Source organism: Leucopleurus acutus, assembly GCF_964270905.1.
Source record: "Leucopleurus acutus genome assembly, chromosome: 3".
Classification (NCBI taxonomy): Eukaryota; Metazoa; Chordata; class Mammalia; order Artiodactyla; family Delphinidae; genus Leucopleurus; species Leucopleurus acutus.
The window spans coordinates 4,876,408-4,888,658 of record NC_139145.1 but is presented as its reverse complement, the minus strand read 5'-3'; the positions used below and the strand labels follow the sequence as shown (position 1 = coordinate 4,888,658).

At 60.6% G+C, this 12,251-nt stretch overlaps 1 protein-coding gene across 1 annotated transcript in view; it reads left to right on the top strand.

Moving 5' to 3' along the window:
• The window catches only part of MLLT1 (MLLT1 super elongation complex subunit), a 52,613-nt gene extending 45,548 nt beyond the window's left edge, over nucleotides 1–7,065 (top strand). The window contains exons 5-10 of the mRNA XM_082836101.1: nucleotides 2,902–2,989; nucleotides 4,621–4,729; nucleotides 5,777–5,876; nucleotides 6,138–6,209; nucleotides 6,456–6,527; nucleotides 6,739–7,065. Of these exons, the coding sequence (XP_082692227.1) occupies nucleotides 2,902–2,989; nucleotides 4,621–4,729; nucleotides 5,777–5,876; nucleotides 6,138–6,209; nucleotides 6,456–6,527; nucleotides 6,739–6,867 (570 nt within the window). The 3' untranslated portion in view covers nucleotides 6,868–7,065. The remainder of the gene's footprint in view (nucleotides 1–2,901; nucleotides 2,990–4,620; nucleotides 4,730–5,776; nucleotides 5,877–6,137; nucleotides 6,210–6,455; nucleotides 6,528–6,738) is intronic.
• The last annotated feature ends 5,186 nt before the right edge of the window (nucleotides 7,066–12,251 follow it).

Genomic DNA, 12,251 nt, shown 5'->3' with positions numbered 1-12,251 from the left:
GGACCCCGGAACGTCTCTCTTACTTGGAGACTCCTGGGAGTCCAGGGCCCTCCCAGCCACCTCTCGGTTGCCGGAGGTTCTTTGGGTGCTTCATAGCGCCCCATCTAAAATCTTTCTCTTCCATCTGCTCAGACCCGGAGCTCTGGTCTGGTGCGCTTCCCTCCTGTCCGCCTCAGGTGCTTCCAGAGAGACCTTCCTGTGCCCAAGGCTGGTGCCCCTGTGTAGGGAAGAGGTGGAGGCCTCCCTGAGCCCTGCCTCCCCGGCTGAATGTTGGCGCCCTGGCCGCGGGTGTCCACCCGGACGTCCTGCTGTGATTGTTGTGAGCACCCGTGCCACTGTGGGCAGCTCCCTCCGCCTGCTCCGTGCGGGGGGGTGAGGCTGGCTGGGTGTCCAGTGTCTGTGGCCTTGGCCACCGCGGCCCTGAGGCTGGAATCGCTCAAGGAAGCCCAGGGCTTTCTCCTGGCTGAAGAGGCGCATCCCACGCGCTGAGAGACTTCTGAACGGCGAGTCTGGGCCATCAGCATGCCCGGGGGATCTCTAGGGCTGCTGGACAGTGACTCACATGTCCTGACCCTGGGACCTGGCGAGGCACACGTGGCCATGGCGAAGGGGGCGAGACGGCCTTCCAGACCCGGGCCTCCCCAGCTGCCCTTGCCTGTCTCCGGCCGTCCCACGCTGGAGGCTGAGTGGGCGCCACTGCCGGAAAGCTCTGACCGCTGCGTGGAGCCCAAGTCTCCTCCTCCCCCTCGGCCCCCAGAGGGGCCAGGCAGCTCCTCGTCTGAGTCCCGGGCCAAGCCCCCCAGCTCCTCTGGCTCTCCTCTGGCTGCTCCTCTGGGGTCTCCTTGGCTGTGGGGTTCCTAACACTCAGTCCCTTTCAGTCACAGGCCCTGGAGCACTGGGAGCACAGCAGGCCCTCCACCCTCCTTCCGGACGCCCCGTGTGGCCTGAGCCCCAGGACACGTCCGCAGCCCCTCGAGGGCTTTTGTGACCCCCAGGAACCATTAGGCTCTTGGGGCTGAAACCACTTCCCGATTCCCCCCTCCCCTCCACACCCCGCCTCTTGGATTCATGTGGAAGGAAAGGGGACGAGTGTGGCTGAGAAGCCCGCCTGGCCTGGGACCTCAGGACAGAGCAGGTGCTGCCCTGCCCTGGACCTTCCTGAGCCTGTTGGCCCGAGCCTGCGTGCTGGTGGCCTCCCAGCCAGGTCTTCCCTGCCCCGGAGCTCTGTCCGAATTCCCTGCCCCAGAGGTCGGAAGCGCAATCGGCATCGACCTCCGTGTGCTTAGCAGAGGCCAGCAGGGCAGCTCTTTTACAGGTGGGGAAACTGAGGCTTAAAACCACGGGCTGCCTTGGCCAGTTGGTGAGAAAGCCAAGGTCAGAAGCCAGGACCTCCGAGCCAGAATAAGAACTGAGGGATATGCATGCAGGGGGGACCGTGTGGCTCCAGGCCCGGTTTTGGGGGTGGGGAGGGTCACACACTGGTCTGAGTGGTACCCACCCAGTGGACAGTGGTTGATGGCAGTCTAGGCTGGTTTCCCGGGGAGGGTTCCTCAGGGCACACCACTGGCCCGTGTGAAGGTAGCAAGTCGGGGACGTTGGCAGGGGCGTGCTGGGAGGGCCCGGAGCGGGTCGGGCTGGGCGGTGGCGGACCCCAGAGGAGGGAGCCCTCAGCTCTTCAGCTGGGAAGCATTCTGTGCCCAGGCAGTGGGATGCTTCTCTGAGTCTGCTGAGGAGAGACCTGAGCCTTCCCGGGTCTCCTTCTGGGAGCTGGGGCTGCCCTCAGCCCATGGGCCAGCGGGAGGGGCTCCTCTCCTGGGGTCTCCTCTCCTGTGGCACGTGCCAGGATTGAAGAGACACTGCTGGGTGCCTCCGCCTGTCTCCTGGCCCCTTCCAGGTGCTCAGGCTGCTCAGCTCCCCCAGACAGTCCCCGAGGACAGAAGGCTGGACGGCGTCTGGGCGCCCTGGGCTGGCAGGCTTTCTGAGCCATGGACTGCCCACTGGAGCCCAGTCTGGCCCAGCCCCCGGCCCTGGGCTTATCACTCTGCTGCGCATACCTGTGCAGCAGCCTGTTGGTTTCTCCTGAGGGCCCAGAGCAGACGCCACCCAGTTCTGGCTCAGCCCCTTCCCCACGCGGGCCTCTCAAGTGGGAGGTGCTGCCCCACGCTGCTTAAGCCTTAGTATCCTAGGGCCTGGGCTCCTAGTTTGGGCTTTTACTGCCCCCTGGTGGCCAAGTCAGGGCTAAAGGAAGAGGAGAAGGGGGATGTGATCGGCTCTGGGTGCAGTGGGGCCAGCTGTGAGTCCACTGTGTCCTCAAGTGCTTGTCACTTGCCCACACACTCACTCATCATCACCTCGGGGGCACCCAGTGACAGGGAGACAGCTTGTTGTCGCTACTCAGCCTCAGGACAGACTGAGGAAATGAGGGGCAGGATGAGAACGCACCCACCTTTCCTGTTCGGACCTTCCAGCTGTTGGCCTCAGCGCCGCAGCGCACACCAGCCAGCTGTGCTCTCGCCGGAGGAGGGTAGGGCCCACACGTGAGAGCAGCCACAGTCGCCTGCCGCCCCGCCTCCAATCCCCCTGCGGCGAGAGCTTGCCTCGGCCCGTCCTCCTGTGCGGCAGGTGGGAGCACCAGGCGTGGCTGGAGATTTACCGTCCCTCAGTGGGAAAAGAAGGGTCATTGGTTGCATTTTGAATGCACACCGGCGGCATGCTGGGGCTGGGGGTGGAGGTGGGATGGGGTCAGGGTCTCGGGTGCCGGGGCCTGGCGCCTTTGGAGTGCGTATCTGGGGCATCCTGCCTGGCTGTCCCTGCCACCGGAGGGCTCCTTTTCTTTGGACTGAAAGATGACTGTTGTCCTCTCTCCCTGCTGCCCCCCGCCTGCCCTGCCGTGGGGTGAAGTCCGCACAGTCGAGCCCATCCAACTCCAGCTCCAGCTCCGACTCCAGTTCAGATTCGGATTTTGAGCCATCTCAGAACCACAGTCAAGGTGCGTGCTGGGAAAGGAGAGAGCCGGAGTGGGGACGCATGGGGCTGGTTTCTGGTGGAAAGGCTCACTGCTCTGGGAGCAGCCCCCTGACCTTCCCGGAGGCCAGTGGGGCACTGGGTCTGGTATGGAGTCCAGGGGTTCACAAGGAATCTCCCGATGTGGGCCTGCTCGTGCCCGAGTTTCAGCACACCCTGAGTCTGAACGCTGCCGCCACGGCCAGAAAAACCCGAGGGCAGGGCGCGAGGGAGGGTAGGGAGGCTTGGGCCTGGGCTGAGCTTGCCCAGGGTTTCACTTCAGGATACGCTGTTTGCCTGGACCGGGCCCTAGAGATCCGTGTCCACAGGTGTGTGGACGCTCAGGGGTCCGGTGTTAAAAGCAAAACTGGCACAGATGACCCGACCGCCAGCTGTCCGTCGCCTGGGCCCTCAGCTTTGCCCCATCTGTGCGACAGGGCTTTGAGCTGTGCGTTGTGGGTCTGAGGTGGAGGGCCCTGTTGTGACTTGGGCCCTGCCCTTGCCGGAAGCCTCCTCTCCAGCTCCTCCCAGATGGAGGCTCATTTGGCCAGCGCAGGGTCCCTTCCTCTGCCTCAGCCACCCAGCCAAGCACTCCGCTCCTGCCGCGTGCCTGGCCAGCACTCGGCCCAGGCCCCCGCAGCCTGCAGTGCTGCCTTTTCCCTGCAGGCCGCCTGGGGTACTTGTTGGGAGGCGGCACCAGACCCATTTCCTGCCCCAGAGTGGATAGGGCCCCCTGGCCCGTCGACCCCTGCCCACCCTCGCACTGGAAGCACCTCTTCTGGTGGATCGGATTGAGAATTTCCTCCGCGGCCTGCAGTCCCTTTTGGAGGGTGGGGGAGAGCTGGGGGAGGCGAGCGTAGTCCGGGGGCCTGACATAAAGACACGCAGTCCTGAGAGGGCTGGGGGATGGGGTGCTCCAAGCCCACACTCTCTCCAATGGTTCTTATCTACGGGGAAGGGAGGGGGAAACCTGCCGTGCACGGGATCACATGACCAAGGTAATTGAGGGCTTTGTGTCCCTCTGTTGCCTTGGTAACAGGAATATAAACCAAGATGCCGTCTGTAGGGGACTGGAACCGAGTGTCTCTGGAGAAAGGGGAGGACGGTGGGCCGGGAGCAGTGGAGGGGCCTGCCACGGGGCTGGGCAGGCCCGAGGAGGGGCGCAGGCTGGGGGGCTGGTGTTCTGTGGCCCATGCTGCGGGCCGCCTCGCCCTTCTCAGCCAGGGCTGGTTCGTCCTGCCTGCAGGCAGAGCTCTGATCCCAGCAGCCGGAGCCGAGGAGGGCTGATCCTTCCCTTTGCAATGGAGGGGCCCTGCGGTCCTGTCTTGGGCCAGGGGCCAGAGGCCTGTGAGGAGGGCCAGGAAGGTAGGGGTGGGGGGAGCCAGGGTTCTCTTAAGGAGGGGGTGGCCACAGGCGCAGTGCTTGGAGATAGGCGGCAGGCCCCACCTGGCCAGAGGAACCTCCGAGGTGGGTTTGCCTGGGTGTGTTTTGGGGGTCGTGGCGTCAAGGAGCTCCATGTGGCCCTGGGGGTGGAGGGGACTCTGGGGTGCACGTGGAGCCCTGAACCCCCTTCTCTCCCCCTCGCTCCCTCCATCCCTTCCTCGCGGCCCTCACCAGGACCCCTGCGCTCCATGGTGGAGGACCTGCAGTCTGAGGAATCTGACGAGGACGACTCTTCGTCAGGCGAGGAGGCTGCTGGCAAGACGAACGCAGGAAGGGACTCCAGGTGCCTGGGCCGGAGGGGAGGAGTGGTCGTGGGCGCACCGGGGCAGCTCTGCCTGGCCCTGCTGTAATCGTGGGGCCTCCAGGAGGTGGGCCAGGACGGGGGCTCCCCGGGGTGAGGCAAAGGGAGCCTCTGAGCCCACCGGGTGGTGCCCTGCCTAGGCATTGAGGTGGGCCTGGGGGCCTCGGGGGGCATCCTTCCTCCCCTCGCTGGAGGGTGTGGCTGCCTGGCAGGGAGGGGCAGGACGCTCAGGGAGAGGAGTCCATCACCACCCGAGAAGGGGGGCGAGGCGGTGCCCAGCAGCCCGAGGACCAGCCTTGGTCCCAGGCGTATGGGGCAGTGGGGGCTGGTTCCTCTGCTCTCGGGCTCGGGCCAGGGGTCCCTTCCCCCTTCCCCAGGTGCACTGGCCCAGGGAAGATGACGTGTGGCCTTCCCCCAGAGTGGGGTAAGCCGAGGCCCCTCCTTTGGACACCCCCAGGCCTTGGGAGCGAGCCCACCTCAGGGATGGCTGTGCGCTCTCAGCCTCCAGCCCAGCGCAAGTGCCAGCCTTGGCCCCAGGACTGTGGGGTGGGCTCAGCAGACTCGGGGTCTGGGCCCCGCCCAACAAGGGGCGGGCGTGGCGTCTGGTGTCACCACGCTGGCACCTGTGGCCCTCCCTCCCTCCCTCCCTCCCTCCCGGGGCTTTGGGCTCAGGCTGCCGCTGGCAGGGACTGTCCTGCAGGGTGCCGCACCGCACCGGCATTCTGAGCCTGCAGTGAGCAGCGAGCCCCGCCGGGATCCCAGAGCCTCTCAGAGCCAGCGTGCTCGTCTCTGGGTTCTTTGCTCTTTGAAGGCAGCTCAGATGCATTCTTTCTTTCCTTTTCTTTTAAGCTGGCAGTGACCGCCTAGAGCTGGCTGAGGGGGTCTCCTGAGCTGTAGGGGGAGCGCCGGGCGCTGGCCTGGCCCCAGGGAGGGGCCGAGTCCGTCCCAGAGCCCCAGAGCATTGTTTGCAGGGTGGGGCCCCTCCCCTGAGCACAGGGTGGCCTGACAGGGTGTCGTGTCTGCGTTCAGGTTGAGCTTCAGTGACAGCGAGAGCGACAACAGTGCCGACTCCTGCCTACCCAGCCGGGAGCCCCCTCCACCCAAGAAGCCGCCCCCACCCAACAGCAAGGTAACGTCCTAGAGGCCGGCTGAGGGTTGGGCCTGGGGTTTCTCCAAGCGTCTGAGGCTCAGGGTGGGCGGCACAGAGGAGGGTCATTTCACCCCCAGGCCCCAGAGATCGTCAGCTGCCCAGGAGGGGCTGCCCTTAGTGTTGGGTCCAGGGCCAGAGGAGGGAGGACAAGCAGGCCTGGGGCCTGGGAAGGCGGTGGCCCTGGGGGCTGGGGAATGGGGTGTGGGCTGGCGCTCACACAGACCTGGGGTCACCCTGCAGACGTCAGGCCGCCGGAGCCCGGAGCCCTGCAGCAAGCCCGAGAAGATCCTCAAGAGGGGTGCCTACGACAAGGTGGGGGCTGGGGGGTGGGGGGACCTACGACAAGGGGGGGGCTGGAGTGGGGAGGGGGCTGGGATGGGGAGGGACCTGTGACAAGGCGGGGCTGGGGCGGGGTGGGGGAGGCTATGACAAGGCGGGGCTGGGGGAGTGGGGAGGGCCTACGACAGCGCTGGGCGGGGGAGCACCAGCCTGGAGCTGACGTGGGTGTGGTCACAGGGCTACGCGGGGCCACGCGCTGAGCACCTCTCTGTCCCCCAGGCCTACACTGACGAGTTGGTGGAGCTGCACCGGAGGCTGATGGCACTGCGGGAGCGCAACGTGCTGCAGCAGGTACTGGACGCAGCCACCCACGCCGCGGCCCCCGGAAGGCAAAGCATCTCAGAGGAGTCCCGGGTGGGGTGCCCCTGAGGCCCGTGGGCTGCTGACCCCGTTAGGCAGCCCCAGGGAATCACTCTCCATTCTCCTCGAGGGCCTGGTGGGGGGCGGGGTCCACGCCAGCCTAGCGCCCTGTACACTGAAGCCACCTGCCACCACCCTCCAGATCGTGAACCTGATCGAGGAGACCGGCCACTTCAACGTCACCAACACCACCTTCGACTTCGACCTCTTCTCCCTGGATGAGACCACCGTGCGCAAGCTGCAGAGCTACCTGGAGGCAGTGGCCACATGACCCTGGGCCGGGTGCCGGGCCGCGTCCCCGGGGTCCTGGGAGGCCACGTCTGGGCCCCGCCTTCCCTCCTCTCTCAACTTGCCCGCCCGCAGCACTGCCTTAGTGACCGCCCTGTCCTCGGCCCACACGGCCAGCTGCACTTTCCTCGTCGGGAGCCCCGGGGCCGAGGGGCCCAGGCCGGCGCTGCTGCTCCCCGACACCCTGGGGCCGTCACCTGGGCCCCCCTTGGAAAGTGGCTTGTGTACTCCCGAGGGGGAAGAGACGTGCCCTGCAGTGGGGGCCTCGCTCCTCGGTGGGGCGTGTGGCCCAGCTTCACTGCCCGGGCCCCTCTGAGAGGCTGGGGCACTGCCTCCGGCCTCTCCCAACGGTTCGGAACACCCCGCCGCGCCCCAGGACCTCAGAGGGCTCCTGCCGCACCAGGACGGGCCCGGCTCGTCCTCCGCGTCAGCCAGACACGGTCCTGTGTCGGCTCTCACTGTGCTGGGACTCCGTGCTGTATAGTTCTCTCTCTATTATATATATATGTCTGCACTGTAGGTACCGAGCGGTGCCCGGGTGTGCATTTCCAGGGCAGCAGTGCACGTGGGGGTGGGGGGTGTAAGGCGGGACTTGTAGGTTGCGATGTCTCCGCTGCCCTGGCGTCGGGCTGAAGGCCGGGCTGGAGCGCCAGCTCACCCTCTCCAGGCGCAGGGAGGACGCCTCCTGCCGCTCCCGGGGCGGTGAACACTGCGCGCCGCCGTCTCCAGGAGCCGCCCTCCCGGCCCCCAGCCAGCCGCGGGCTGAGACTGGGTCGGCGTCCTGGGGCTCGTCCTCTTCCTCCTTCCATAGGATCCTCTTCCTTCTGTTGACCGAGTCTTCGAACTTTGGAAAAAATGAGCTTTTGCCAAATAAGACGGGATAGTTTGTGGAGTTTTTTGAGGAGCGTCAGGACTCAGAACCAGCCCCTCGTGCCTGGGCCCCGGCCGGCGACAGGCCCTCCCACCCCTGCGATTCACGCCGGTCCAGGGCTGGAGACCCAACTCCTCGCACGCCTGAAACTCTCCAAGGGCCAAGCCAGCTCCTCCCTCCCGGCCAGAACGCCCTCACAGAGTCAGCCCACCTTGCGGTGGGCTCCTGGGGGCTGGGGACCTCGACTCAAGGCTCCTCTGGTCCCCACCGGCTCCAGGAGAGGAGGCCAGGGCTGGAGCCAGGCTCACTTCTCTCCCACCCACTGTTGGACGGTCCCTCCTCCCCCCAGTTTGTGAATTCCCACGTGGGGCGTGCCACGCTCCCCTTCCCTGTGGTCCCTGACCATTGTCACTGCTCCGATTCTGTCTGTCTGTCAGGCAGACCCCAAACACTCCCTCGGGAGCCCCGCCTCCAAGGCTTCCCCGAACGCCAGCCTTCCTGGTGAGATCCCAGGACTCGGGGAAGGCCCGAGAACTTTCAGAGGAAACTGCCGTGACTCCTCGCCATCTGCTCTGATTCTCTCCCAACCCCACTGCCTTGAGGTATTAGGAAGAGGGCAGGCCTGTGTGGCAGGCTCCGTGCTGCCACCGTCCCCTTCTCCAGGCAGGCCAACAATACTCCGAAGTGGGGCACTTCTCTTCTCTGGAAACTCTAAGACATTGGACAGAAAGGACTGGCCCGAGAGCAGCAGCTGCCTGGCCCTCTGTGCACAGAGGCCGCTGAGGGTCGCGGGTGGGAGCCTCAGCCCAAGGGCCCCAGTCTTTCTCCTTCCGGAGGATCTCCTGGGAGGGGCTGTAGGCCCTCCCGGCTCTGTGACTTGGGCGGCCCTCTGCTCAGGAGCCAGGCTCTGCCCCTGAGGCAGCTAGAGGAAGGCCGGGCTCTCGGGCCTGCCCTTTGCAGTAGCAGCAGCAGCAGCATCTGGCCCTGCCTGCTGTTTCCAGGGCCTTTGGAAGCACCAACCCATTTCTGTTACCTCCTCTGGCCAGAAGGCCCCAGTGCTGGCCCTGTGACCACCTGATGGACGTGCCAGGCAGCCAGGGCCCCGACCACGGCATTCCCAGCTGCTCCCCCCACCCCACCCCCAGCTGCCCGGCAGCTGGGCCCACCAGGGCTCTGGGGACGCTTCCATAGGAAGGGGCCGGCACTTTGTGATTGCCGTGTGTTTAGTGTTAAGCCCCCTGACCCCAGTGCAAACCCCGGTGTTTTGCTATCTCCTGAAGAAAATGTAAACCGACGCCTGAAAGCAAAAGGTATCGAATACCTTTCTTACCCACAAGGGTTTTTACAAAGAATGTGTCTAACTAGGAACTAGGACACTCATCGGCCCGAGACCAACTCCTGGATAAGAGGAATAAAGGAGAATTGTGTTTGTAATAAGTTACAGGATTGTTTCTGTCCTGGATTTTAAACTTTTTGTTAAATTGTGAAATTATGGAGGAGTTTTATAGAAAAAAAGTGAAATAAAGTCAGATGGGAAAGCAGAGTTCTGTGCAGAGCTTCATGCATCTGCTCGCTCCCCCACTGTGGGGTTGGTGGGTGGAGCCACAGAGCACCACGGCGTGCCTCGCCTCCTCTCCCCGTCCCAGTGCTTCCAGACCGATGACCAGGAAGAGGAGAGGGGGCTGGAACCGAGCCTGTTGGGCATGACGAGTGGGGACAGGGAATGTGAGCGAGGCTGGCATCCCGGAGGAAGAGAGTCGGCACCACCAGAAACCCGAGAGGCGCGAGATGGCGGAGAACTGAGTGTCTGGTCCTGCTTCTGATGGTGTGTTCTTCCCTTGCACGCAGGCAGCAAGTTTTGGGTTAAAAAGCAAGCCTAACTTCACAATGTGGACGAATGGGTGGGTGGATGAGTGGGTGGATGATGGTGGGGGGGGTGGATGGATGGATGGATAGGTGGGTAGATGGATGATAGCCAGACAGAAAATGTGAGACTTCTTTTGCCAGGGGCCAGGGTGCTTGTCTGCCAGTTTGTCTGTGGTGGGTTTTGCTCTGGACTTGGTGTGGCAAAGCTGAGTGAACCCCAAGGAGATGGCTCTCCCAGGCCCTATCTGAGCAGCCCTGTCCACTCTGTGGGCTCCAGTCCCACCAACGGAGCAGAAGTTCCATTCCTGAGTGGTCGGCATTGCAGGCCAACACTCTCTGCCCACAGCAGATAATTAAAATCACTTTTGTCGGTTGGCAGCCACTTGGGGAGTCAGCTGGCCACACCAGGGCACTCGGGAGCATTTCTTCTTTCTTCTAGTCAGTAGCCAGAATTTCCATTTCCAACATCAAGGCTATGGCCTCCCTGCCCTGTCTTTCCTACCAGAGATTCTGCAGGCCTTTGGGGACAGTTTCTCATCTGAGCTCCTAAATTAGGGACACAGAGTGAAAGAGGGTCTAGAGTGGTTCCCACCGCTCCCAGACCCCCATAACACAGTAAAGGACGACTTACGTATAAAAATACAATAGGGCTTGCTACGAGCCAGGCGCTGGGCTGAGAGTTACCTCACAGATTCCACAAACACTCGATGAGGGTAGGGACTGCTGTCAGAATCCCCACCCACAGATGAAGAAACAGCCTGCAAGCGTTGACCCGCCTACAGCAATACAGCTAGTAGGCGCATTCCCTGAGACTCAAGACCAGGTATGTGTTAATTTTGTTGCTTACAGTCAATCTTTCTTTGTATTTATCCATATACTGACTCCTTGGGGTCCCTTTCTTTCTTTCTGTGTTTCTATCTGGAATCATTTTCCTTAAGCCTGAAAAAATCTCACTAGCATTGCATTTAGTGCAACAATGAATTCCCTCAGCTTTTGTTCATCCATAAACATCTTCATTTCATCATTATTCTGTAAGGATATTTGCATTAGGTATAGAATTGTAGATTGGCAGGTATGGTCTGTCCCCACTTTCCACGTGCTGCTCCATCGTCTTTTGGCTTCCATTGTTTCTGTGGAGAAGTCAGCCATTCAGTCTCATTGTCGCCCCTGTGGGCATCGTGTGAACAGTTTCTTACATTTTAGCGATTTGTTTCTTCTATCGATATGACATCTCTGCCCTTTTCAATGTTTTGCCTTGAATTTTTTCAAATCTTTTTTTTTTTTCAAATTCTAAATGTATATTTGGGTGATGCAAGCACAAGTTCAAAGTTTTCAAGGGCACATGTGCAGTAAGCAATGAACCTCATTCCTACTTCTTTTCCTTCTCCACTTTCTTATACAGCTCTTGAGAGCCATCTGTGCATGAAGAAGACATAGTTCCTTTACAAGTGGTAGCATACATGCATCCTTTTCTCTTAATATATCTTAGAGTTCATTCCAAATTAGCATGTTGTGTAAACGCACAGTAGTTTACATAACTAGTCCTGCTGGTGGGCATTTAGACCATTTTCCCTCATTTAATTCCGTGACCACACATAACTATACACGTGCAGGTGTGTGATAGCATCTATGATTAACAGCTTTGGCAGTGGACTTGCCTATATTCTACCAAGTTTCTCGGTATTTATGTCTGTGTGCTTGTGTGTCTATGTGTATTTTTAGGAGCTCCTTATGGAATATGAAATGTAGGACTTTGCAATGTATTCTGTTCCCCCCAGTTTGCCTGCAGGTTTTGTTTATGGCATTTCCCACCGTGCTGGAGTCTTTCCTTTCAACGGCTTTAGAGGTTGTTACTTCTTGTTTAGGATGATTTTTCTATTTTTTTAAAGTTCTCTCATGATTTATTCCCTCTCTCCTTTTTTCTTTCTCACCTTCCAGTTTGCCGTGAGCTAGGGCCCCACTGATGCATTACTCATTTCCTGCATATATTTCTGTCTGTCCCTGACTTCTCTCTTCTGCATATCTATTTATGCCCCATCACTGAGCTTTTAGTTACCGCGGCTTTGTAATTTATATAATATCTGGTAGGTCTAGTCCCCCTTCATCAATATTTTTTTTTTTTTTTTTTTTTTTTTGCGGTATGCCGGCCCCTCCCGTTGCAGAGCACAGGCTCCGGACGCGCAGGCTCAGCAGCCATGGCTCACAGGCCCAGCCGCTCCGCGGCATGTGGGATCCTCCCGGACTGGGGCACGAACCCGTGTCCCCTGCATCGGCAGGTGGACTCTCAACCACTGAGCCACCAGGGAAGCCCTCAATATTTTTAAAGAAATTTCCCAGATATTCTTGCATGTTTGTTTTCCATATAACCTAATCAGCTTATGTTGTAAAATGTTTTTCTTTATCGTGTTCTGAAGTTTCACATTAACATTGTTTTTAATTCTAATTAAAAAAAAAAAAAACGTATCCTGGGTACCATCTGGTGGACTCCCAGAGAACTCTCAACCATTGTGTCTTCAGATGTTGCTCCTCCCCTTTTCTCTTCTCCCTCTCTGGACCTCCTATGACATAGATTGGAACCTCCAGGATTATTCACCTTTCAGATCTCTAACCAACTCCCATTATGCATATGT